General features: G+C 31.1%; 3 protein-coding genes across 4 annotated transcripts; 1 reads left to right on the top strand and 2 right to left on the bottom strand.

Moving 5' to 3' along the window:
* Positions 1–73: 73 nt before the first annotated feature.
* Positions 74–5,492, bottom strand: LOC129880882 (uncharacterized). Its single transcript, XM_055955120.1, has 12 exons — positions 5,035–5,492; positions 4,274–4,448; positions 3,658–3,741; positions 3,297–3,538; positions 2,865–3,084; positions 2,591–2,755; positions 2,187–2,318; positions 1,824–1,937; positions 1,286–1,333; positions 758–836; positions 487–543; positions 74–329 (listed from the first exon to the last, which is right to left on the bottom strand). Exons 1-12 carry the CDS (start codon positions 5,181–5,183, stop codon positions 298–300), a joined length of 1,497 nt encoding a protein of 498 aa, XP_055811095.1. The 5' UTR covers positions 5,184–5,492; the 3' UTR covers positions 74–297.
* Positions 5,493–9,895: 4,403 nt separating this feature from the next.
* LOC129880866 (uncharacterized) lies at positions 9,896–16,999 on the top strand. 2 transcript variants are annotated; one of them, XM_055955107.1, is made up of 10 exons: positions 9,896–10,213; positions 10,315–10,354; positions 11,095–11,134; positions 11,271–11,356; positions 12,284–13,361; positions 14,277–14,508; positions 15,001–15,136; positions 15,523–15,617; positions 15,715–15,838; positions 16,076–16,999. In XM_055955107.1, the coding sequence occupies exons 1-10, from the start codon at positions 10,110–10,112 to the stop codon at positions 16,139–16,141; spliced, it is 2,001 nt and encodes a 666-aa protein (XP_055811082.1). In that variant the 5' UTR covers positions 9,896–10,109; the 3' UTR covers positions 16,142–16,999. The 2 variants fall into 2 exon arrangements, with proteins under 2 accessions (XP_055811082.1, XP_055811074.1); XM_055955099.1 differs by having other exon boundaries at positions 12,281–13,361.
* A 98-nt stretch (positions 17,000–17,097) lies between these two features.
* Positions 17,098–22,101, bottom strand: LOC129880856 (triacylglycerol lipase OBL1-like). The gene is made up of 5 exons (XM_055955088.1): positions 21,767–22,101; positions 20,343–20,536; positions 20,176–20,209; positions 18,375–19,000; positions 17,098–17,614 (listed from the first exon to the last, which is right to left on the bottom strand). Exons 1-5 carry the CDS (start codon positions 22,077–22,079, stop codon positions 17,342–17,344), a joined length of 1,440 nt encoding a protein of 479 aa, XP_055811063.1. The 5' UTR covers positions 22,080–22,101; the 3' UTR covers positions 17,098–17,341.
* Between the last annotated feature and the right edge of the window lie 3,826 nt (positions 22,102–25,927).

The raw sequence follows: 25,927 nt of genomic DNA, 5'->3' as shown, positions 1-25,927 counted from the left end.
GCAACTAGTGTCAAAAGAAGAGAGTAAAAATCTCCGAAAGTAAATACAAGAAAACATTACATTAACCAAAGTATTTGAAGCAAAAATGATATTTTCCATAAATGTTTTTAGATTGAATTGAGCCATGTATATGTTTTCCTGTACATTTACCATTACATGGTGAAGGCCAGATATGATAAAAGTGAACTCAAAAAAAATTGAGAAATTGAATTCTGACTGTTTATTCCCCCTTCTTGTCCTCAGTAGAAAGGACATACAAAGGGGACTCCAAACTCAGTTGTTCCTTTTTTGGCTATCCTACTTTGTTGTGTCTTGCAAGTCTACACGACCTGTCGTTAAAAAAGAACAGGAAAAATCAGCAGTTTTTAGCCAAGGAGGTTGAGAAACTTGTATAGAACAGAAGTAACATCATATGGCTCAACACCATTCATTGATATCTCATGGTATTGCAACTAGTGCATGTTAAATCATGTAAAGTTACCCTACCAAATAATGAAACTAATGATGGAGGAGGTTTTGATCCATTTGAACTCACGTCTATCCCTGGATGATGAAAAAGTGCCTTTGAAATTAGCAGTAGATCAACAGTACAGAGAAATGAGAAAATCCGATGCTGATATGAAGTCGCGAATTTTCTAAACAAAACAGCCATAAATGTCCTTCGATCCTTGTGACTTGTAAAGACAACAGTGAGTACTTATTCACAACAATTCCAAAGGGTACAATTCAAGGCAGCATCTTTGTGAAAGTAGCACACCTGAAGTTCCAGCTGATTTAAGGATGTCTGATTTCTTGTAAGTATATCCAATAAAATTGGCATCTTTTGATGTTAGCATCTGCACGTTGGAATCGATATGTTAGGAACCTGTCCAGAATATACAAAACAGGAGCCAAAGTCTTTGGAAGAGAAAAAAATAGTAACTTTAAAACTCAGAAATAAAGAAACATGAACAAGTTTATTAACTCCTGAAGAATCAGTGCAACAGGTAACTGATATGGTCTCACTAGGACAAGCATAAAGTCTCCAAATGTTATGTTCATACAGTTAGACCTCTTTATAACAGTCATATTCTATAACAACATTTCACTATAACGACCATATTTTCTTTGTAGACTTTCATACTATGATATATTATATGTTATTTACAACATCTTGCTATAGCAGCCAAAAATATCTGGACAAACAACATTGTTATACAGAGGTTTAACTGTATTTACATTCTAGCATCGAGTTTTCATATTTTTTAGGGGATGAAGTAATGCATTGTGAACATGTAATCATTACCTTTCGCCAGGGTCCCACTCTTGGTGTTGTCAATTGTGTTCCTTCTACCTATAAGTGAAAAAGTTAGCTCATGTTAAGGGAAAAAGAGGTAGTTTAAGGAAATCTCATATAAACTACATGGATCAATGTGGAGAACAAAAGGATTATGGAAGTGAAATGCAAAAGAATGACTTCACAAGAAGCCGAAAGGGAGATATCTATTGATACTACTCGAAAATAGCCAAAGATTCCACCAAGCAAGTTCATAGATGATGGATAAATTAGTCGAAGTGCAGGTAGAAGATACTAAGGTAACGAAAAGGTGGCTGGTATCCTGGTATCTTCATGATTTTTGGACTAGGCTGAGAAAAAAGAAATGTCAGAAAGGCGAAAGAGATATAATGAGGAAAATGTCACATTCATATATGGCTCATGGATCATGAGGAAAAAAGATTACTTCAAACTGACCTCATTGTCTTGAACGATAATTTACAACGACTACATCCTCCCTAGAAAGTGAAACTAATACAATAAGTGTTTGATAAGCAAAAATACTCACTTCAGGAAACTTCTCAAAATTCTGAGTGTCTAATTCTCCTGTAACAATGGGTTTGTAGGGAGCTTCCATTTCGTAAAGTGCATCCCATTTAGTTCCTTCGAACCAAGGATGAGCCTAGAAACATATTCACACATTCAGAGGAAGAAAACCACAAAAATAAAGACGACATGACAGCATACTAACTTGTACCAGATCTTTGAAAAAATGATGTAAATCTCGTTTATGATAATGAGGACAAATGTATCTGTTAATGACAAAGCAATATGATTCAAAAAAGAAAGGAGCATATTCTATTTTTATTTGTCTGAAGTCAGTGTCTTCACAGTTAGTTGGCATTAGTTCATCTCTTTCGCGGTTATTTACCTTTATTTCTTCAACTCCTCTGGTCCCCAATCTTGATTCAACATCACACAACAAACGACATATCAAATCCTTAGCCTCATCTGATACTTTTGGTTCTTCCGGGAATTTCAAGCATGCTCTCTGATTGATAATCTGATACATAAAAAAGAAATAAAACACATCATACAAAGATGAGGGATACTTGTAAATGCTAACAGGATGCTGAGCACATGTTTGAAACTCATTCCTCTTGCCTGAAAATATGTTCAAAGAATTCAGAAAGCAATCATTTCTGAACCATGACTTTGGAATCTTTGTTCCCAAAAGATATGGCTAGACTTCATTTGAAGATCATTCTAGAGTCTCCGTGTGTGAAAGGAATGATCTATTTTCACTATACAATTAACAAAAGAATATTAAAGTACCTTTCGACATGTGAGTCTTGGATCTTCTGAACAGAAGGGAGGATAACCTATGAGCATCTCGTACAAAATTGCTCCCAATGACCACCAATCACATTCCATTCCATATCCTTTTTTCAACAAAATTTCGGGTGCCATGTAATCAAGAGTCCCCACAGTAGAATACGCCTACAAAAGAGTTTCACTGATAAGTTAATTCAATCATGGCATAATCAATCAACAAAGAAACCAACTAGAAGAACTTGGAATACAAGTACTAAATTTAAAATGAGGATACCAGGGCACGGCGATTGCGTTTCCATTGTTGTAATTGTTCTTTTGGCATTAACCATGGAGCTCTATCACTATCAGCAGTCTCACTTAAGGACTCCTGACTTGTCAGATCTTCAGCTTCCAATAGTGATGAATATTTATTTTCCAGTGGTTTACATAAACCAAAATCAGAAAGCTTTAGATGCCCATTTTTGTCCAATATAAGGTTATCAGGTTTAATATCCCTGAAAGCAGAATAAATCCTGAATCAGCTGCAAGATGAAAAAATTGTAGACTAAGCCTGCAAATGTTCACATACGCGTAACAATAATGGCATATAAGATAGCATCAAAAGCATGGAAACATACATGTATTGCTATAATTTTATAATATAGTGAATTAATCAAGTAACATGGAAGAATACACAAAAAATCCAATTGATGCATTGTTGAGATACCTGTGCACATAATTGTGCTGATGAATAGAATGAATTGCTAAAATGCTTTCTGCCATATAGAACCGTGCGACATCTTCAGAAAGAATATCTTCTCTCATCAATAAGGTCATAATATCACCACCAGGCAAATATTCCATGATAAGGTATAAGAAATCTGAATCTTGGAAAGAATAGAAGAGTTTCACGATGCACCGACTGTCTACCTCAACAAGCAAATTCCTCTCAGATCTGACATGCTCAACCTGAAAGAACCAGATGAAGTTTATGTATATCAGCATACTTAGATGTATAGTTTTAGACATAGAATTGATGATCAAAAAAAAAATTCAATCAGATTCTGAAAATAGTCATCAACTTTCACCTGCCCTCGGCTAAGCATCTCTGATTTCTTCAACTTCTTCATGGCAAAAACATCGCCAGTACTTTTAAATCGACACAGTCTAACCTGCATTGATGATATATTAGATCATGTAACAAATCACTTCATTTGAAATCTGTTTACTTCGTGTCCACAAGTGAACATTGCGTAATTGTGTGTCCCAATATGCTAGGAAATAGACCTCTTTAAAGATGTTTTAGTGCACATTCAGTACAAGCATGGATCCCATCTTTAGCAGTGAGCTTACACTAGAATAATCATTAGTTCCTCCTCCTTCACAAACATTATAAGGGAAAAAAGAAAAAGATAAAGCTTATAGCAAATGAGACTCTTGCTCCAAAAGCACAATTCATGTAAGGAAAAAAGGGTTGATGCATCATTTTTAAAAATCAGATAGGACAAGAGGGAGTTGCTCGACAATTCTAAGGTTGTGGGTTCAAGTCATCAAGGAAGCAAAAAGGATATCCGCTATATTATGTCCTCTATATAAAGCGATATGATTACCATCTGGATATCTTCTTAACTAAATTTACATCATGAAAACATGTATTACAGAAAACAATTCTATGAAATACAGTTATAAAAAAAGACAATGTACCTCCCCGAATGCGCCTTTACCAATGACAGTCAACAGTTCAAAGTCATCAATTCCAACTTTATGCCTCTGCAATCTCATAAACTCAGTCTCCCTCTTCTCCAAATTCCTCAGCATCTTCTCTTGCTCATCATCTGGTATTTTTGCTTCTTGCGCCTTCCTCTGCAACGTTCTTCGCCTGAAACACACAAACATAACACAAAACAATTAAAAAGGCATACTCAAACTACAGATATTGCATAAATACAACAACTACGTCTCAGTCTCAAACAAGCTCGGATAGGCTATATGAATCTTCAGTCAGTGACCAAGTCAACATTATACAAAAATTATTATTATTTTTTAAAAAAAAGAACTACAACAACATACTCAGTGTAATCCCACAAGTGCAGTCTGCGGAGGCTAGAGTGTACACAAATCTCACCCAACCTTGTAGAGATAGAGAGGTTGTTTTCGATAGACCCCAGATTAAAAAAAACATTTTCAAACAATTTGAAAAAGGGAATATAGATACAACAAAATAATGTGAAATGAAGAGCATTACACAACAGATAGAAGAAAGAACAGTAACGACAACGAAATAAGTACTACAAGTTCTCTATATTTCCCACCTGTGAATCTTTCATAAGGCTAAAAGAGTCCTAGAAAGTAAATGATATCAACATAACTAAAAATATATTCCTGATCAATTGGCATTGCCTATATAAATCTAGTCAATTCACGATAAATCCTCATAATATTACGTAAACAAAAACAAAAAGAACCTTTCTTTGCGATCTTGCAAGCCTTGAAGATAGTTCTTGTAATGATTCTCAATGATCTGTTTAGCAGCAGCAGCTTTTTGACGTGTGACTGGTGAGGAAACAGAGAACTCTGGCTCCAATGAATTGAATACTTGATCAGCTCCTTCCATTTGATCCAAACTAAAACTTACTAGATCCCAAAATTGAAAGAACAAAACAAAGAAAATAAATATAAAGGGTGTCTTTGTGTAACAACAAAAATGAAAAAGATTCAAGATTTGGAGTTGGTTATGTTGACAGTAAATTCAGTTAAGAAAAGACTATATTTTTCTGTTGGAAGAAGAAGAGAATCTTGAAAGTGAGTTAAGCTGTAAGCAAATTGAAATAAAGAAAGGAGATAAGTAGGTGTTTTTCAGTGTAAGCAGAGAAGCTAAATAATCTTGACAGTTTTGGTTGGCTGTCAACTGGCAATTGTACAGATGAATTACTTGTATTGGCATATGAGATTTGTTGGGAATGGAGTGATAGTGACTTCAATATTAAGTGGTTCGAAATTTTTTTTTCACCGACATTCAAAAAATAAAACACATGAAGAAATTATAAGATTTAATATTTAAGTGATTATTTAATTCTAACTTTCTAGGTGACATGTTTGAGATTATAAGATTAAAATATATTTGACATATCTTTTGAAACCACAAAATTCAAAAAAAAAATCTTTTTAAACTTTGTGTCAAATTAAAATAAGTCAAATAAATTAACATAAAAAGTATGTACATAAAAATAATTTTAACTTTATATATATATATATGATATAATTTTTCAACAAAAAAAACTATAAACCCCTTTAATATCCTGGCTCTGCTGCTGATAATATCTCAACTTGTATTAAAAATGAGTAAAGAATTTTTGACAGGGAAGCATTTTGACATGTGACAAATTCAATAATGGGTCAGATATTACAAAGTAAATGGTCGAAATTTGCTCCAAATTATGCGAAATGATTTAAATATAATCACCATTAATAATTAAGGTATTTTAAGTATGCTTTTATCCGTATAAAAGTCTCACACATTTATCATTATCGACAAGTGGAGTATTAGTTGGATCTTATTAACATCTAGACACTTTGACTAGCATATGAATTTTTAATGAATGATTATATACTTAGCCATTTCATGAAGTTTAGGAGCAAATTTAACCATTTTTAAAACAAATAAAAAATTAGTGAACCCACATCCTAAACTTTTGGATCTATCAATCTATAAATAAAATAATAATAAGTCTCAATACAATTATATTAATTATGCAAGGTGCAAAATAAATTTATTTCTTTGAACCATTTGAAATTACTTGTTAATAATCTCAAAGAAACTCAAGTGTAAACAAAGCAATACAAGAAAATTTCATCTTAGAAATTGTTGTATTTAATTTGCAACTTAATTAGAGACAAGGGTGTTCAATTTGTGAGGTTAGTTAAAAATATTTTACATTTAGATAAGTGGAGAATCATTATTATGGGTCAATTTCAACTAATGGGGATTGAAACTAAAGATTAATACTTAATAAATTGTTGACTTTGGGGGAAAAAAAGCAAATAGGCAAAAAGTAGGTTAATGTTCTATTCAAGGACCATCTTGACTTGTACTCTTATGTGGGATTTAATAGGATTATAATGAATTGGATAACAACATATAACACCATCTACAAATAGCAAATTGCACATTTAGTGGAAATAACTTTGGAATAATTAAGGAAGTAAGTTCAAGTGCTAATTACGGTCTCCGTTCATTATTTTAAAAATAAATTCTCACTTTTATTTATCATTTTTAACATATTAATAAAATTCATTTTTTTTCATGATTTACCCTCAACATTAATTACTTATACTTGAAATCATTTTCTGAAATGTAATACTAAACATTAATTAATATGAGTATTGTGATAAAATCTCATATTAATCATTACTCATTTCGTTCTTTTTTAGTTGTCATGTTGCGTTTTTCAAAAATCAATTTAACTAACTTTCAAAGTTAAATTAGATTATATTAATTCGATATTTAAAATTAAAGAAGTTAAATATTCAAAAATTATACAAAAAATACTATAAGTTGAATTTTTTCATATCAATATGATAAAAATATACATCTTAAAATATTATCAAAATTCATATTATTTGACTCTCAAAAAGGATATTATGACAATTAAAAAAAATAAAAAATATATTTTTAAAAGGGATATGTAAAGTACAAAGCGGATAAATAAAAACGAACGGAAGGAGTAATAGTTTGTTGTAATCTCTGTGTATTTTTATTTGTCATTTTTTAATTTTTGAGAGTAAAAATAATTATTTTACAAAAAGTTGAAATATTAGTTCAAAAATTTATCTTCTAGCCAACCAACTTTCACAAAGATAATAGTTGAGTTGGTGTAATAGGTGGTATATCATAAGTGAATGTTAACTTTTTTCAGTTGAATTTGTAGTATCGAAATAATCTATATATAATATAAAGCTAGATAAAAGAAAAGTGATGTAGCATTTCTCTTTGGTCAAGGATTCTATTTATCTTTTTTCTTATTTTTTTGACAATTTTTTCTATTTATTTATTTTTTATTATTATACAAAAATAAATGTGTTTATTACCACTCCATTTATTCATATTCTTTAATATAAAAAATTAATTGTGTTTATTTCCATTACTCCATGACCATTGATAATCATAACCCCTAAATCATATTAATAGTCATATTCATGATATCACTTGGTATTCCATATTATGTCCTATAAATAGAGGCATAAGAAAATTTTGTTACAAAAGAAATGATCAAATTTATATGTATAGAAAATTTAGGGATTAACTAGGTAAAGTCTGCTCATCTTTTTGGCCAAGAATCATAGTTTTTTTTATAACTTTATAAAATAATACTTTATAGCTTATATATTGCTTTCAGATTTTTTTACTTATATGAGATTTGCTTATTTTATTGCAGATGTTTTTTTTTGTTGAATCGAAATTTTTCACCTTCTTCATGATATTCTTTTGATAAACAGATCGAACTTTAATCTAACAATTTAGTAAGAAAAATCTAAACAGGCTCCCACAAAATTATTGGCGAAAAGATATAATCCTTTTTTTATTTACATGTAAGTCATATTTTTTTATTACATGAATTTTATTGTAAGAACTTGATAAGAATTTTAAGTGATGTAAATTTTAGTATATTATATCAATAAAAGTGTTGAATAAAAAGTTATAAAGTTGACACAAAGATAAATCTTATAAAATCAAAAAGCTTAATTAAGAAAGTAAAAAAAAAATACAGAAAAGGAAAATTAGCTATTGAAAAAAAAAATTACATAACCATGTAGGAAAAAAAGAAGTCAAATCATTGTGCAAATAAATTTTTCTATCAAACTCTCCTAATGGCTACATTTTGACCTTTCTATAAGTTTTGGTGATTGTTTTGTAGGATAGAACGCTTATTCTATAAATTTTTATTGCTTTGTAGTATAGAAGAGGCTCTTTAAATGACCGTTATGATAAATACGTTACAAGAGAACAATAATAATTTATATTTATATATAATAACAAAACTAGAAATATAATTTTTTCCATCAATTTTTCCTAATGGTTATACTTTCGCCTTTATATAAGAAGATTGTGCGTTGATTTTATGTATTTTTTTTTAATGTTTAACGATTAAGATTGTAATAATGATGTATTATTTATTTATTGATTTTAGTTCTTAAAATTTCTCTTTCTTTTGTAATTTATATAAAGTTTTAATTATCGTAAATTTATAATTTCTTTTAGTTCAAAATAGTAACTTTAACTTTGTTGCACATAATTATCCATTTTTGGGGGCCTTTTACTTCCTTGGAAATGTCTAAATATAATTCTTTTCCATGAATTTTCAATTAGAAATCCTTCATTGTAAGCTTTAAATAACACTAAAATCAATACAATAATGTTTTGAGTCTCTTGAGCTTATCATCTTTATTACTCTCTTTATTTCATATTAGTTGAATTTCTAAGATAATGCAAATATATTAAGAAAAATATTTAAGGACAAAATTTAAATCGTATTTTTCTTTATTACCCTTTTGTTTCTATTTTGAATAATGAAAAAAATTCTAAAAATTCAGTTAATATAGAATAAAGGAAGTATAACTCTATATTCAATATGTCAATTAACTGTTCATTCATCTTCTTTAATGCAAAACTTAATGATTTTTATTTTCATAGCTCTCATAATTTTTATTATCATAACCCCTAAAATAATTAATAGTTATATTTATGACATTATTTGGTATTCATATTATAGTTCTATAAATAGAAGCATTGTAAGATTTTGTAGAAATGATTACATTAGCCTATTAATTTCATATTTTTTATTTTTATTTTTTAATGATTAAGATTGTAAGAATAATACTTCATTATTTATTTACTTTTTGTAGTTCTCTTTATTTTGTATTTTATATAAATTATTTCCTATAAAAAGAAGCATTGAAAGACTTTGTAGAAATGAGCACGTTAGCCTATTAATTTTATATTTTTTCCTTTTTTATTTTTTAATAATTAAGATTATAAAAATAATGTTGCATTAATTATTTATTTTTTGTAGTTCTCTTTATGATTTCTCTTTATTCTGTTTTTTACATAAAAAATTTATTATTGTAAATTTATATTTTCTTTTGATCCATAATAATATTTTGATCCAAAATAATAACTTATGACTTTGTTAGAAGTCATATAATTATTAACCAAACGTTTTTCTATATGAAATCAATTATATGTCTGGATAAATATATATTTACATCTTATCATTTTTTATAATCGTCCGCGAAACGCGGATAAATTCATTAGTTTATTTAGTAACACTCAAAAAAATAGCGGCTGGGGATTCAAACGGGTCGGACCGCCGCCATTTCCAAGTTTTTCCTGCAAATTCCACGTTTCGACTGTCTTAGTTGAAGCTTTCCCTATAAATCAGCGGCGTTTCAACTTCAAAAACGACCCGAACCCGTTTATCTTCCTTCTTCTTTGAATCGACTGAACTGACTTCCTACAGTAAGTAGTTTTTTTTTTAATTTAATGGAAACAATGGGAGCCGTAAAGCTTCACGAAGAAGAAGAAGAAGTAGATTCAGCAATTGCAGCTCTCGGCTCTCTGTTCAAGCTTACTGAAGTTCATCTTTCGTCAGCACTATTTTCCCCACTCTTTTTTAATTTTGAATCTCTAAAATTAGCTTATTAGGGCAAGTGAATTTTCAAACTTTTTTTTTTTTTTGCTTTTGCAGAGATTATTCGCAAGAAGGGAAGCTTTTGTTGGAATCTGCGGTAAGCTCATTTACCCCTTTTGATCGTTTCAACTGGGTATGTGCATAGTGGAGCTAGTAGCAAAAAAAATGATTTTTTTAATGTGGGTTCTGGTTTAAATTGACCTGAATAGAAAAAAATGAAGGGGATAAGTGTATTCATATATTATGTTGTTCGACTCTCCAAAAATGTTTCCCCAACAGTGTAGGATCCTCCTAAAAATGCACTAATTTGGAGCATCCAACATGCATTCGGTGGCATATTTGAAGAATCGGAGCAACATAGTTCATAGATACCAACTACTTCGGAATTGAAGCGTAGTTAATGGATATATGTATGTATATGTATATATACTCTCACGGGGCTTTAGTTCGATGGAAAAGGTCATACAACTGGATATGCCCACGTCACAAGTTTGGAACATGACTGTTGAACCAAGTTGTTAATTAAGTGGTGAAGGGTATAGAGGAGTATGTCCATTACAACACCGAGTTTCAAAGCTTGAATATTGATTTTTCGGATATCAAAGTTATACATGCACACATAGACATTCACACTCTCTAGCTCGCATAACTGTTGAACCAAGTCGTTATTTAAGTGGAGAAGGGTAGAGGGGTATGTCTTTTGCCCTCTGAGTTTCAAAGCTTAAATGCCGATTTTTGGACATCAAGATTATATAGTGCACACAAGCACACACTCTTTCCCTCTCTCTCGCTTTATACATCTCAATATAACCTTTATTTATTTGTTTATTTGTGCAGAACACTGACGTCTACAAAAATATTGCATCCCCATCAAATGGCAAGTGCTTCGTTGTATCATTAGCTAATTTCTGGTTACCTATTACATTTGATATTTAGGTTGAAATTGGAAAATTAGGAGTAAAATATCTTGTACTTTATCTAGTTAATATGCAGTTCTCTTTTGGTCTTGGCAGAGTTTGACTCTTTACCGGAAGATTTGGAGCTTGCCAGACAAATGAATGAAATGGGCCTTCCCGTTTCATTCCACACTAACAAGGAGGTATCCAATTTTCTCTTATAACTTGTTTGATTTTCATATGTTTTTTTTTTTGTTATAGTTCTAGCTCCAGGTAGAATACTTCTAAATCATTTCCTTAATTCCTGTAAATATTTGTGCCTCACTTGAAGATGCTTGTTTTTGTATAATAGTTGATGCATTCCTAATTTTTGCTCATCTTCGGTCTCTGATGCTGTGCATATTATCTGTTTCATTGTCTTCTGAAAAGTATAGGTAAGCTAAAGGTTCTGTTTTTGGGTAGTGTTCCAATTTTTTCAGATAGCGAGACTGATTTTTCGATGTTATTGTTAAATTGAGAGATGAGACTCTACAGTTTTTAAAGGGTTACAACCTGATGTACAAATAATGCATTAGTCAGGTCCTTAATTGATTAATAGGGGTTTCAAACAGTCTTAGTGTTAAAACCAACTTATTAAGGATATTCACATTTCACTCATGGTATGATGACTGAAATTTTTATTTCTTTCAAGTTCCTGTCACAGATCTTCATTAAATAATTCAATTTTATGTTTCAACTGTTCAATGCAAGTCATTCCTATTATCTAAAGGAATGTTAAAAAAATACCCAAGGTGTAGCCTAGTGGTCAATGGAGTGGATTGAGATCCATGAGGTCCTAAGTTCAAAGCCTAGCAGGAGGAAAAAAAACACTAGGTGATTTCTTCTCATTTATTCCAGCCTTGGTGGACAGAGTTACCTCGTAGTTGTGTTAGTGGGAGATAGTGGGTACCCGTGGTATTGGTTGAGGTGCGCGCATGCTGCCCTAAACACCATGGTTAATAAAAAATAAAATCTATTCAAGGAAAGCATGGATTCTAGAAATTTGATTTCCTAGATTATGTTGCTCTTCTTGCATTCATGCGAGGGGTATAACTTCTTCCCTGTATGTCTCTCTCTATCTCTTCTAGCAGAAAGGAAATCGAACAGTTAAGGGAAAAATAAAGGATGGAAAGAAAAAGAATCTTTCGACGTGCGAGAATACTCAGGATGAAGTGCTAAATTCAATACAAGAGCAGAAGGAAGCATGTGAGTCTAATGGTACACTGCATGGCAACTCAAACAAGGCTTCTTCCTGCATGTCACTTCTTGGCCAAAGTGAATTCTCATCCTTCTATACTGGGGATGGTGATGTCCCTTGTCTTAATGGTGGAGAGGAAGGTTTGAACAATTTGAGTGTTGGCAGTGCACACACATCCCTTGAATACATTGCTTGCAATCAGCAATCGGATCTTAGTCTGGATAATACAAAGGATACTGTCTCCACATGTGAAGAAGTTCAATTGGAAAAAGATATTGGAGCAATGGCTGGCTCATGTTTGGAATGTGGAAACCATGCAGAAATCTGTCAAATAAATTGCAATGTTGACAGTGGATGGATCAGTGGAGAGGCATTAAATAGACATTATGAGGGAAATTCCTTGAATGGAGAGCAGATGGAGTATGACTGTATGGAATCTCCTTTATCTGGAGAGCAAGTAGAGTCTATTGCTATCCAAACGGCTGAACATCACACAGAAGATGGGCTATTCTGCAATGACGTTGGTGAAGAGTTAAATAGTTGTAATACAACTAATAATAATTGTGAAGGAACTTTTAATGATTGGAGGTTGTATTGGGACAATGATTACCAAAGGAACTACTTTTATAACATTGTGACTATGCAATGTACTTGGGATCCACCTCCAGGAATGAACGACCTAGTATTTACTAATTTTACCACCAAACAACCAGAAGCGACACTTGAGATAGTGGAGTTGGATGATGCAAATTTAAAAGAATCTAATGATCTGCAAACTTCTGCAAGTCTACCGTCTGATCTTGACATTGCAGACGGATTTATAGAAGATGATGTATTGTTGGACAGACAGCTCAATGAACCAGAGGGAACAGGACAATTTGCTGACTATTTGTGTACTCTTAGCTCTACAAAACAGAAAAAGAGAGTCAGAAAAAAGAAATTCAAATGGAAGTTGCCAACCGAAGCTCAAGGTTTGTGAACTAGAGCTATCCTTAATCTTGCCTTACATTTATTTGCTTTAATATTACCTTGCATATTTATTTTGAAGGTAAAAAATTTTGTTTAACTATTTGCTGCATAAAAACTGCAGTGTCCATAATTACAAGGGAATATAGGAAGATGTACTAAGCTATAACCTACTTACAGAGATCCTAGAACATCAACAAAAGATTCTATCTCTTCCATATATTCATGTTTACACCACATAGAAAAGGGCTAGGCATTTCTAATATTACCTGGCATTAACTGTGTCGATTCTCCATCTTTGATGTGTATGAAGATTTGTGTAATCGATAAGAATTGTTGGTAAGCATGGTCATTAGTTCTGAGCCTGGGTTATAAGTAAACAGTTACCCTCTGTGATTCTGGAATTGGTCGTGCCATATACCACTGAGTGCAGCTGAGAATCTTCTAGAAGTAACTATTAGTTTATCTCTGGATCCCTGCTTTAAGTCTTTCTTTCCAACAGTTCTCAACTAGAGTGCTATATATTGTCAGGTTGAACTTAACAATTGTAAAATTTGAGTAGCATATACTTTTCCTTAGAATTTCTGTTCCTGAAATTTTCTGCCGACTATTTCAGATGTTTGTAGCGTAAGTTTAGAATCTCTTTCTTCAATGACTATGCTCGTAGCTAGAGTTGAAATCATTTTGATAAACTGAGTCTGAAACAAGCAAGTCTTTTTCGGGATTGCTGGATTTATTGAGTTAACTACTTCGACATTGGTTACTTTGGGTCACTTCCTTCTCCATTAATATGTCTATTATCATTCTGTAACTTCCTTACATGTGTCGGATCTATTAATGGCTCTAGCTAACTAAAGTTTGAAGATCCTATTATCCTTGGTTAATGAAGTTTCATTTCTTTTTCTTTTCTTGGTCCATAGAGCCGGAATTATGCAATATTAATGAAGAAATATCTCCCAGTTTGAGCAAATATTGGTGTCAAAGGTATCTATTATTTAACAAATATGATGATGGAATAAAGATGGACGGAGAAGGATGGTTCTCAGTTACTCCAGAGGCTATAGCCAAGCATCATGCACTTCGCTGTGGTTCTGGTATTATAGTGGATTTCTTTACTGGAGTCGGTGGGAACTCAATTCAATTTGCTAAGAGGTGAGTACTGCCGCATTTCACTGTATGCATTTGGTATGTACTATAACAGTCCTTAGGTTCTTGTGAATGCAAGTATGCCATCTCAATCCCATTGGTAATGTGCAAAGCTCAAAAATGTTTGGACCTCATATTGGATCTTGTGCTTGGGGTCCTATAATTATTTTTGGTAGACTTGCGTCCTTTGTTCCCTGTACACTACCTTTGAAGATTTCGTCTGTACTTGAGGCATACTGCTTTGCTAATTGCTTTAATGCTGTTTTATCAATTGGACATCTTCGTTGTTGAAATAATGGAATACTATTTTGGTTATACTTTAGGAAATATTTCTTTTTTATCAGTAAACAAAAAATATTTATAGAAATTATTTATGCATCACTTGTTGAATGCTTTTCTTAATCTATCCTAGCATGGCTAAGAGTGTGGATACATTTCCTTAGTGACAGCACACTCAAATACCTACTGTTATTAATTCAATGGATAAACTATTTTCAGGAGTAAGCATGTCATTGCAATCGATATTGATCCAAAGAGAATAGACTTAGCTCAATATAATGCTGCCATTTATGGAGTTCGTGACCAGATAGACTTCATTAGAGGCGATTCTTTTGTTTTGGCTCCAAATTTGAAGGTAGCAAGTTTCTCTATTCCCAACAGATTAATAAGTTATATATTTATGTTAGAAGTCTTCTGTCACTCTTCTTACTGATGCTTTGGCAGCTCCTTACAAACGGAAGGTTGAGAAAATTCTTTGTTTACCATTGAAAGATTGTGGTCTGTCGCTTCATGCTACTATTTTCTTCCTGAGAAATAATTCAGCAGTAGAATTATTTTTCCCGAATCCCTGCTGTTAGATCTAGTTTGTATGTATTTTGTGTATGGTGAGTTTATTTCAGCTTTGATGGCACTCTAGTTATTTTCTCTAATAGTGAAAATCTTGTTCAAGTTTTGCCTTGTCTCCTTCCTTTTCTCCTCTACCTAGTTTCAAGATTTAAAATAGTTTTTGCTTTGCTTCAGGCAGATGTAGTCTTTATGTCACCACCTTGGGGGGGACCAGACTATTTGAAAGAAAGAACATTTGACATGAAAACTATGCTTAGGCCGCATGATGGGTATGCAATTTAGATTTTCCTCGAGACTTCTGCCTCAGTTCTTATATTTCTCAAACAGTACTTCTGAAATTGTGCATCTCTTTGTCTATTACTACAGGAACTTCCTCTTCAGCATTGGCAGGGGAATTGCCTCCAAAGTTGTTATGTTCCTCCCAAGAAATGTTGATATCAATGAATTGGCAGAATTGTCACTGTCCGTGAATCCACCATGGTCATTAGAGGTATTCATTGGCCTTCACTGATTGACTCGTTGCTTATTACTTCGCTTGGCTTATCTGGAATGAGTGATTCAACATATCAGCTGTGCTTTTCCTCCCCTAGTCTACCATTTCTCCTTTTTGTTTTTTCCTTCTTAAAAGCCTGTGGTGGGGACACATTGGAATTCTTTGTAGTTTGGTTCCTTAATTGACTTTGTTTTTTTCATACACTATTTTAATTCTGGAACTGCGTGTCTTTAGGTGGAGAAGAATTACTTAAATGGAAAATTGAAAGCCATTACAGCATACTTCTGTAAACCCTCCTGATTAGCTGTGGTCACATGAATCTGGTAATCTCTTTTGCCAAGTGGAATTATGGATACCTTTCTCCGGAGCACATGGGGTTCGTCTTTGCTGTGGCCTTACTCTATACTGATGTATGTAACCAAAAAGCTAATATATACTTTATATGAAGTGGAATTGGCAGTGATTGTTGTTAGATACAGGCGTGTCCATTGACGTTGGTATTAGCAGGAAGGTTTAGTAGAACTCTACTAGTTGCTATCAGGGATATGGAATTCCAGCAAGTGAATTTTTTAGTTGTCAATCGCGGAAAGGTGCACGAGTCTTATCTGTCTAGTTCTGCAGTGTACATGTAAGGATCCCTTATGTAGAGGGTTACAATGTGTGGCAGTTCCACAGCATCCAAGGTGGGCCTATCTGTCCATAAAGTTGGTGAAAACCATTGGAGAGAAGGGTTGATACCAATAGAGCAAAAAATGCTAGGTGATTTCTTCTTATCCTCCCAAGGTTTGATGAGCCGAGTTACTAGATACTTGTATGATGGGAGATAGCAGATACAAAGTGCAACAATCTAAGACACAAGCTGGCCCGAACACCAACCATAATGCAGCTGGCCGCTGTTGCTTCTGCTGCGAATTGGGATAAGTATGTTGAAAATTGATTTGACAGATTAGACTTTGAAGGTGGAGAAATGATTCTACTGTGTGTTTTGATGATGGTGGTGAGATGCCATTTGGATTTGACTATGTAGAAATTGTTATACAGCAACTTACATCTTGTAATTTTACTACTCTATGTTATCGACTTATCTTAATATTGAAAACTAATATTTTGTAATATTGTGCACAATTTTGTAATGTTCAAATGTTTCTTTCTTTTCTATGGTAGGGTGAATCTAAATGGCTAGCATACCATGTCGTGCTCTATCAAATAATTAACACTGACTACGATTTGGAGTAGCTTTATGGCACTGAAAACATATCAAAGTTCAAATGATTCATTGAATCGATGAGACCTTAGAATTGTGTCTTGTTAAGGCCCATAAACCTATACAATGTTAAAAATACCTTGTTCTTTCTAAACATAAATTAATTTCTAAACATAAATTAATGTCACAATTTGGTAAATACAATATGAATTTTGTAAAGCTAAATGGCTACTAAAAGTATCACAACTTATACATCAACCTAAAGGAGTAAAAATGGAAACAAATTGGGTCACAAGTTAATCGTGTTTAAGACCTTCTTGTGATTGAGGAAGATGAAGATTAGTTCCTAAGCGAGTAAGATTAACATAATCTACTGGACCATGAGCTGATAATCCCGGAATTATTAATCCCACCATTCTAAAAATTATCTCAGACCAGCTTTGTTTGTAATCATTTCCCTTAATCCAAGGGAGAATAAAACTCCTAATTAGCTCAAAAACAGCATTCATCACCTTTGGTAAAACCCATAGCAATGAGAAGTAATTCTTGTTTGGCTCTTCCTCCAAAACCTGCAATTTGTAACAAATTAAGACTTTCTTAAGTTTAGTCGTTAAAATATGATCTAATTTTTTTTTTATGTAGCTTCTGAATATGTAAAATTCATTTTAGAAAATAAAATAAAAATTAATGCTTGAATTAATGTTAAAAACTAAATATATTGACCCTCATACTCTGATCCCCACTAGCGATGAATAATGATCCTTTACACTCATTATCTTAAAATCATGTTCTGATCTAGAACTATCATATGAGCATAGCAAGTCCTTTGAGAAAATAGTGAGTGCAATGAAATCCTAGTTCATTATTGATCGAAAACGATCATATAAGCATGACAAGAAAGAATAGTGAATGTAATGGTACTATTCCAAATCCATTATCTTAAAATTCTAGATTTTTTATTGATCGAAATCAATCATAGAAAGTTTCAATCATAAGTCTAACAAGTCCTTGAAAGAATAGTGAGTGTAATGGTATTACTTCAAATTCGTTATCTTAAAATCCAAGATTTGTTACTGATCGAGATCAATCATATTGAGAGACTAGAAAGTTCCGATCATATAAGCATGACAAATCTTTGAAAGAATATTGAATGTAATGGTACTCTACAAATTTATTAGCTTAAAATTCTATATTCGTTACTAGTCGAGATCAATTATATTGAAAGGATGGATCATATAAGCATGAGAAAGAATAGTGAGTATAATACTACTACTCCTAAATTCATTCTTGATCGAGATCGATGATGCAGAAAGAGACTAGAAAATTTACCTTGCCATTGTAGAGGCTATTGTAGAATAGACATGATCCAAAATGCTTGAAGAAGAGAGTTTTGTCATCATAGGGCAATCTTGGCACCATATCATTGCAATAAACATACCTAAAATACTTAACATCAAATTTCTTCAATTTCTCCATCATGAATTTCCCAAATTGTTCATCTCCAACCCTTGGTTGGCCAAAAGTGTATACTCCTTCCAATTTATCTAATAGCCACTCTTCTTCATGCAAAGTTAATATAGAAGCAAATAATATTGCTAATGCACCACCTAAGCTATGTCCTGTTACTATAAACTTTGCTTTCTCATTTTTGCTCAATATTTTCTTCAACTCTTCTCTTATTTTGTAATATGCAAATTCTTTACTATTATTTTGTCCTTGGGCTTCTTGACTAATGTGTTTGGGCCATCCTATGGGCTTTTGTAACCCTAGGGCTTTCATGAAACCTGCATGGATTTTACCAAGGCCTTCAAGATCATACCATGATAGGTCTATATCTGTGATCCATGCATTTGCATAAAATGGGCCTGTTCCTCTAAATGCTACCACAATTAAATTTGGATCTTCAATTTGGTCTTGAAACATTGTGGCTTGGGTCGAATATTGTTCCTCGTAAGCTGCGAAAAAATAAAAATAAAAATATTGTTATTTTTAATTATTACCTCGTCCGAAGGGTAGGGGGTTTTCTTCGGGGCTCGAGAGATGGAATAGATAGGGCCCCACAAGTTTGAAATTCGCCGTTGGAATTCACACGTTGGATTCTGTTCAACAGCCCAAGGGCTTGGAGCACATCTTTTGTTCTTAGGTAGGGATGGCGAAAATAGGGGAGGGGACTACAAGGAGGAGAGTTTTAACCGCCCTCATCAACAAGATGAATATTTAGGTAGTCAATCAACTCAACTACAAAAAGAAAAGTGAAAATCATGGTATTCATATCAATTTGTTCGTATCTCGACTAATTTCACGGGATATCTAACAGTTCTACTAGCTGTAAAAAGGTATCAGATAACTCTGTTGGTACATTAACGTTAATGTCTTGACTCAAATTTCGAATTTAATATTATCGTGAAATCGACATTAGAAGAAGCTAGTGAAAGTTCATGGCGTACTTTTCGGATTACTCAATAAGATATAGCAATACTTAATGTATTAAAATAATTTATGCTACCTATTGTACATGAACATCATCAAGTATATGGCTTAATTAATTATTAAGTTCTGATTGTCTTAATAATCAAGCTAAAGTGAAAGATTAACCCTAATATTATAAGTATAGTTAAATACTACTAGCTACTAGCTTTTAAAATGGAATCTATTATTAATTCTATTATTAGCTTAAACTGGTCACCTACCTAAAATATATTTTTTTTCATCAACCAGCATTTCATTTTACGTTTTCTAAGGAGAGTAACACTTGTTCAACTTACAACTAATTCAATATTAAAAGTTCATAAAAGAAAAAAGAAAAAATTGTTTTTTTTTTATTTTCTATTTGAAATCTTCCTAATTAAGTTTGGTTGGTGTCTGAGCAATTCAAGAACATAGAATATAAAAATACATTAAACATATAAAAAATATTTTCACCTATCAGTATATATAAGTGAAATTTTATCGTACTTTGCATAAATATAATTCAGAATTGACAATAGTAGCTCATGAAATATAGAATTCGTCCAACTCGATTGACTCAAATTTGAGTGGATCGTTTATTAACTATGTCTATCGTCGTCCGTTCAAATTTAGTCCGTCCCAATCATTCGATACATTTAGAGAGAGAGAGAGATCAACTTACCATTCCAGAAATTGTACAAGCCCAAGAAATGCATCTGCAGCACAAAGAAATACACATTTTTTACATATTTTTTTCAATAATTTTCTTTGCCATGAAGGGAAGATTGCTTTATTTTTATTTTTTTAAAAAAAGAAATAATATTATTATTATAAAGAGTAATAATTTACCTGCCAATGCTGTTGAATTACTGTCTTATTTAGTGCTTCATTTTCATAAGATAATTTTGCAGCCATAATTGACACGTGTCGATTATATCTTATGTCCCCAATTTTTATTGTCTTGTCTAATTCCACCCTCACGTCAAGGTTTCCGATCATTGACATGAACTTTTCCGACGAATTTTCCGGCCTTACCGCTTTTCCTACAATTATCACAAAATAATTTACTTATATACACTGACAGTATAAAATAAAAATGATACTCCCTACATTTCATATTAATTAAATTTGTGAGGCAATGCACATATATTAAGAAAAACATTCAAGGGCATAATTTGAACCATACTTTCTACTATTGGCTTTTGTAAAATCATAAATATAACTTTGCAAGTAGTGTGATTTATCTCCTAGAAAATATAAAACTTCAATAAATGAAAGGGCAAATATGAAAAAAAATTCAAACATCTATCTTGAACTTTGAACAATTCAATTATTTTGAACAATAAAAAATCCCTCAAAAATTCACTTAATATAGAATGGAGGGAGTAGTATCAATGTAAAGAATGTATAATATTAGACAATACATGTAAGGAGAAAAATAAGTTGAAGAATTCTATGGAGAAAACTCCAAAAAATTAATTAATGCACGTCATGACATTTTCATTGTTCAACTAATTAATTAATTTTGTTTCAGGTCGTGGTGAAATGACTTAAATTCCTCCATATATAATTAGAGATGTCGATTTGAGCTTCTAATATAAAATAAAAAATTTATATTGAGAACACAATTCAAAAATACACTGATACAAATTTAGACGGTCGAATATCGTGGGTGGAAAACAAAAAAAGACACTTAAATTATGTGGCATTTTTGAACTAATTATCATCGAACGATTAAAATAGAAGGTCTAATTTTCAGATATTATTCATAGCAAGTCAAGGAAGACTTTACTATTCAAACTTAATTCTAAAATCAGAATAAATGCATGTCTTGTGTGTGCATGAACCACATGCATTTTGACTTCATTTTACTTGCATGTTTAGAGCAATTGTACAATTTCCACATAATTCTTTTTTGAAAAAGATGGAGAAATTAAATTTAAAAACTGTTCTATCTTCTAATTATGAAAGAAAAATAATAATATTAATTATCGAGTAAATATTATTGAAAACAACATATTCAGTGAAATCCCACAAGTGAGATCTGGGGAGGGTAGAATTAATGTACACAGACCTTGCCATTACCTCGTAGAGGTAGAAAGACTATTTTTGAAAGACGGTTTCCGTGGTAGTCAGAAATATGACGATTTTTGATGGAATTCATAAAAAAATCGCAATTTTTAAGCTGAACATTTGAAAAATCGACTCTAAATAATAATCTAAAGAAAAAGAGAGGATATATATAATGGAATATTAAAGTCAGAAATAGTTACCTTGTAATATATTGAAGAAAAGTTGAAGAAAACCACCATTAAATGAAGGATAATTCTGCAAGAGCTCTATAAAAGAACCTAAATTTTCCATGGGATTTTTAAACCAAAACAATAATCTCTGCATGACGATGGAAATAAAAATGAGCCATCGCCGGCGAAAACCTCGGATCGTTTCATCAACTCCGGCCGATACATCGAAGAAATTTCTTTTATTTAATTCACTAGAATATAAAATACGAATAAAATCAAAGTAACTAGCTTCTTGTGCCTTTAATTCAAAGTAACCTTTACAAAATTCATCATTGTTAGCCATAGAAAATAATATGTTGAGAAGAAATGTGTATGAATAGTTTTATAAGATCATGATAGTCTCATTTTTGTCTATATTTATATATAGTTATAGTGTCTTAAGGGTTAAGGGTGTGTTTGGTAAGAAGAAAAATATATTTGAGGAAAATAAGTAATAGTTTCCTTATTTTTTTTTCCTGATGTTTGGTAAATACATAAAAAAAAATATCATCATAAAAATATTTATTTATAATCTAGGAAAATACTACGGGAGTGATGGTTCTGGGGTTAGAAACGGAGGCAACATACATTAGTACTTAGTTCATCTGACCCTAATATTTTTAACAAATAATATATTTTATTATAAAAATTTTACTAAAATTTGTAAAAAAATAATTGAAATAAAAAAATAGATATGAATCAATAACTTTAAAATATCACGGATTCAACACCAAATTTTTTAAATATTTGATTATCAAATAAAACTCATCTTAAAATCCGCCAATGGAGTGTGTTGGTCTGTTGGAGGATAGGGAGGAGACCATAATTAGTGTGGAAAGTCATTTATGGACTTGTTAATTTTCTCTATTTTCATTAAGGGAATCATATTTCTTCTTTTAAAGAATTTATTTGTTAATTTATGTGGAAAGTCATTTATGGACTCCATAACAAACACACCCTAATAGAAAGTTGACATTTTCAATTAAGAACCACGGTTTATCCTAATGGATCAATTAGTAAACTAATTGATAACACAATGTATAAATAATCTAATATCCCCATATATGATCTTTAAAATATATAAGATTATCAAAGTTGGAGTTAACGTAAATAAATTCCAAGTACACACGTTGTCTTACTTTGTCTTTGGTCTTTAGTTCCAAGGATAAATTAAATGTTTGGCCAAACTTCTATTCATCTAGAAGTATATTTTATCAGAAGTATTTTTTTTTTTGAAAAAAATAATAATTACCCAACACAAAAAAAAATAATTAAAATACTTATTTACAATTTTGAAAAATATTTTTTTCGTATCGAACACATCGATAGTCAGTTCATTTTTTTACCTAAAAAGGGATGTCATTTTTTCGTCTTCTGTTTTATTTGGGTCTGATTCATTCTTTCCACTAATAAAAGATAAGGTAAAATAAAGAGTAAAAAGTAAAAACTTGTCAATCACTCTAAATTATCATAATTCATACTTATATATATGTGACCCGTCAACCACCATAAAGAATTGAAGATGGAGCACTATACACTATTGAATTTCTTCATTTTGACCATATCCTTTTTAGCTTGATGAAGTGGTCAATCTAAAACTTGCAATAATAAGAGATTAAATTACAATAATAATGAAAGAAAATACTTTTTATACTGTCAATATATACCCATACAAATTAAAATCGTAAGTTTTTAAATACCATATCTAAGATTAGCATATTATAGCTACTTTTCTTCTTTGCTACATTCGTATTTCTAAAATGTCGGCCCAAAAAACATTATTCATAAATATCAAAGGATTATCATCGTAGTAAGCTTCTCAAAAAGTTTTCTCTTGACTGCTAGCAAGTCTTCTAATATTACATGGTCAAATATGTAAGAATGACCAAGCTTGTGGGAAGTTAAAACTATTTATTATTTCTTAAAAAATAATTATTTTATTGAGTTAATTATGTGTTAAGTCAGATTTTTAGAAAGAAAATGTTTTTGAATAATAATAAAAATTGGTTTTAAAAAATTGAAATTTTTTTTCAGGAGTATTTTTAAAATTTTGGTCAAGCACAAATATATTGACGTTGTAATATTGGCAAGCATGTTTCTTTAAATTAATTATCCAAATACATGCAAACAACTTCTTTTTAAAATTTATAAAATTGTAAATAGAATATATTATCTTAAAAAAATTCTCCATTATGTTTCGGCATGGCTATTTCACTACTATATCTTTCTTTTCATACTTGTTTTTATTATGATTTATTTGATCCAAATGTGGAAACCACTTCTCAATCTTCACTAGATAAAGATAAGATTGCATAAACATCATCTTGTCGTTATTGTTGTTATTATTGTTGTTGTTTGGATGGCTGGGGTAGTGGGGGAGATGGGGGGAATATATGGTGTGTTGGCGACAATGTAGCATTTCAAAGTAATTCAATATTGTGTAGTGCTAAAATCAAGATAAAATTATTCATTTGTAAAACCAAATAAAATTTATATCAAAATCACGAGATTAATTATTTATATAATATAAATTGTGATTATCAATCAAAATTATAATTTTGGGATAACCTGATTTTGAACTAACCGATGGTGATGATGTATATCATGATAACTATTACCTTTGTTACTTTTTTCATCATTATTAATTTTCCAACTTTCATTAGTGTCAGGAGGAGATAGCCTTTTCTTCCAACTCATTGTCATAGTGGGTAAAATATAATAATTTTACTGATATAATGAATAAAATGTAATTGTTTAAGGTGACAAAAAAGTTAATCGTTTATATTATTGCTATAGTTGATAAAATTAAGTGACAATAATTTATATTTAATTGACAGAGAGGATGTAACTACTTGTCAGGTATAAAATTTGACATTTCTTATTGAATCAAAAATTCAAAGACGGCGTTGGGGGTTGTTAAATCGTACATGTGTTAATTATTGACTTGTATTTTCAGATTTAATTTAATATATTTTATTTATTTTTTTAATCATTGGAAACGTCTTGGCAATTACTAAGAAGTATACTTGTAGTTACTAACACGAAAAGTTACGGTGAAATAAATCTTTAATTGGAGATCTCAAATTATACTCATGCAAATAAAAAATATTATGGTGCAAGGCTTCTTTTTATGAATCTTATTGTCTAACGCATCACGAATATGAATTAATGGAGCCCAAAGTATATACAAAAAAAAAAAAAAACTATCCACTTTCAATATTGTATTCGTATTGAATTCTTAAAAAATACACTATTTTTAAAAAATTCGACATGCATTCGTTGACATTTTTGAAAAGTCGAAGCAACATAGTTTTGGGGTGGATGTACTTATGGGCAATGACGATCTTTATAGTCAAGATTTTACTTCTGGGATTCACATTTTTTTCTTCAAGTGGCAATTAATTTTATGTTACACGTGATGTTAGATTGTCTACCAAAGATTTGTCCCCTTATATATGTTCTTTCAAATTGTCAATTTTTTTTATTCCTAATGGCAAAATAAAAATTATTTTCGTGATTGTACAAAGGAGGAATTTTGTTTGTACTAGAAAAAGTAAGAAAGAGAAGGGATAAATTAATATCAAACACTATGGAAAGAAATAGACATTGAACTAATTTGATCGGAATGGTACTTCATAAGATGAGAATTGTCTAAGATTATTTAAGAAGATTCATATGTAATATCAATCACCACCATCATCATACATGAGATCCAACTTCGGATAAACTAAGAAATTGAAATAAATCTGGGCTTTGATATCATAATTAAAAAAGGAAAAATTACTTAATTGAGTGCTTTTTAAAAATTAATTATTGATTTTAACGATATTTTTTATTTATTACAATTTATAGCAATACATAGCAATATTATGATAAATCTACACTTGTATTAAAAGTGAATTATGCATACAATATAAATGTATTATAAGTGTTTTAAAATATATATTATGTTTGTGTAGTAAGAAATTGACATAATGTATTATAAATCTATTAAAGTATGTGATAAATGTATTATCTATCTATAAAACTTGTATTATATATGTTTTATAAATAGTTCTATGCAATATGTATTAAAACTGTATTATAAATGTATTATAAATGTTCAGTGAATTTTTTTTTTATTGCTATAGATGGTAAATATTTTCTTAATAT

The sequence above is a fragment of the Solanum dulcamara genome, chromosome 1 (assembly GCF_947179165.1).
Source record: "Solanum dulcamara chromosome 1, daSolDulc1.2, whole genome shotgun sequence".
NCBI lineage: Eukaryota > Viridiplantae > Streptophyta > Magnoliopsida > Solanales > Solanaceae > Solanum > Solanum dulcamara.
This window is presented reverse-complemented; position numbering and strand designations above follow the sequence as displayed.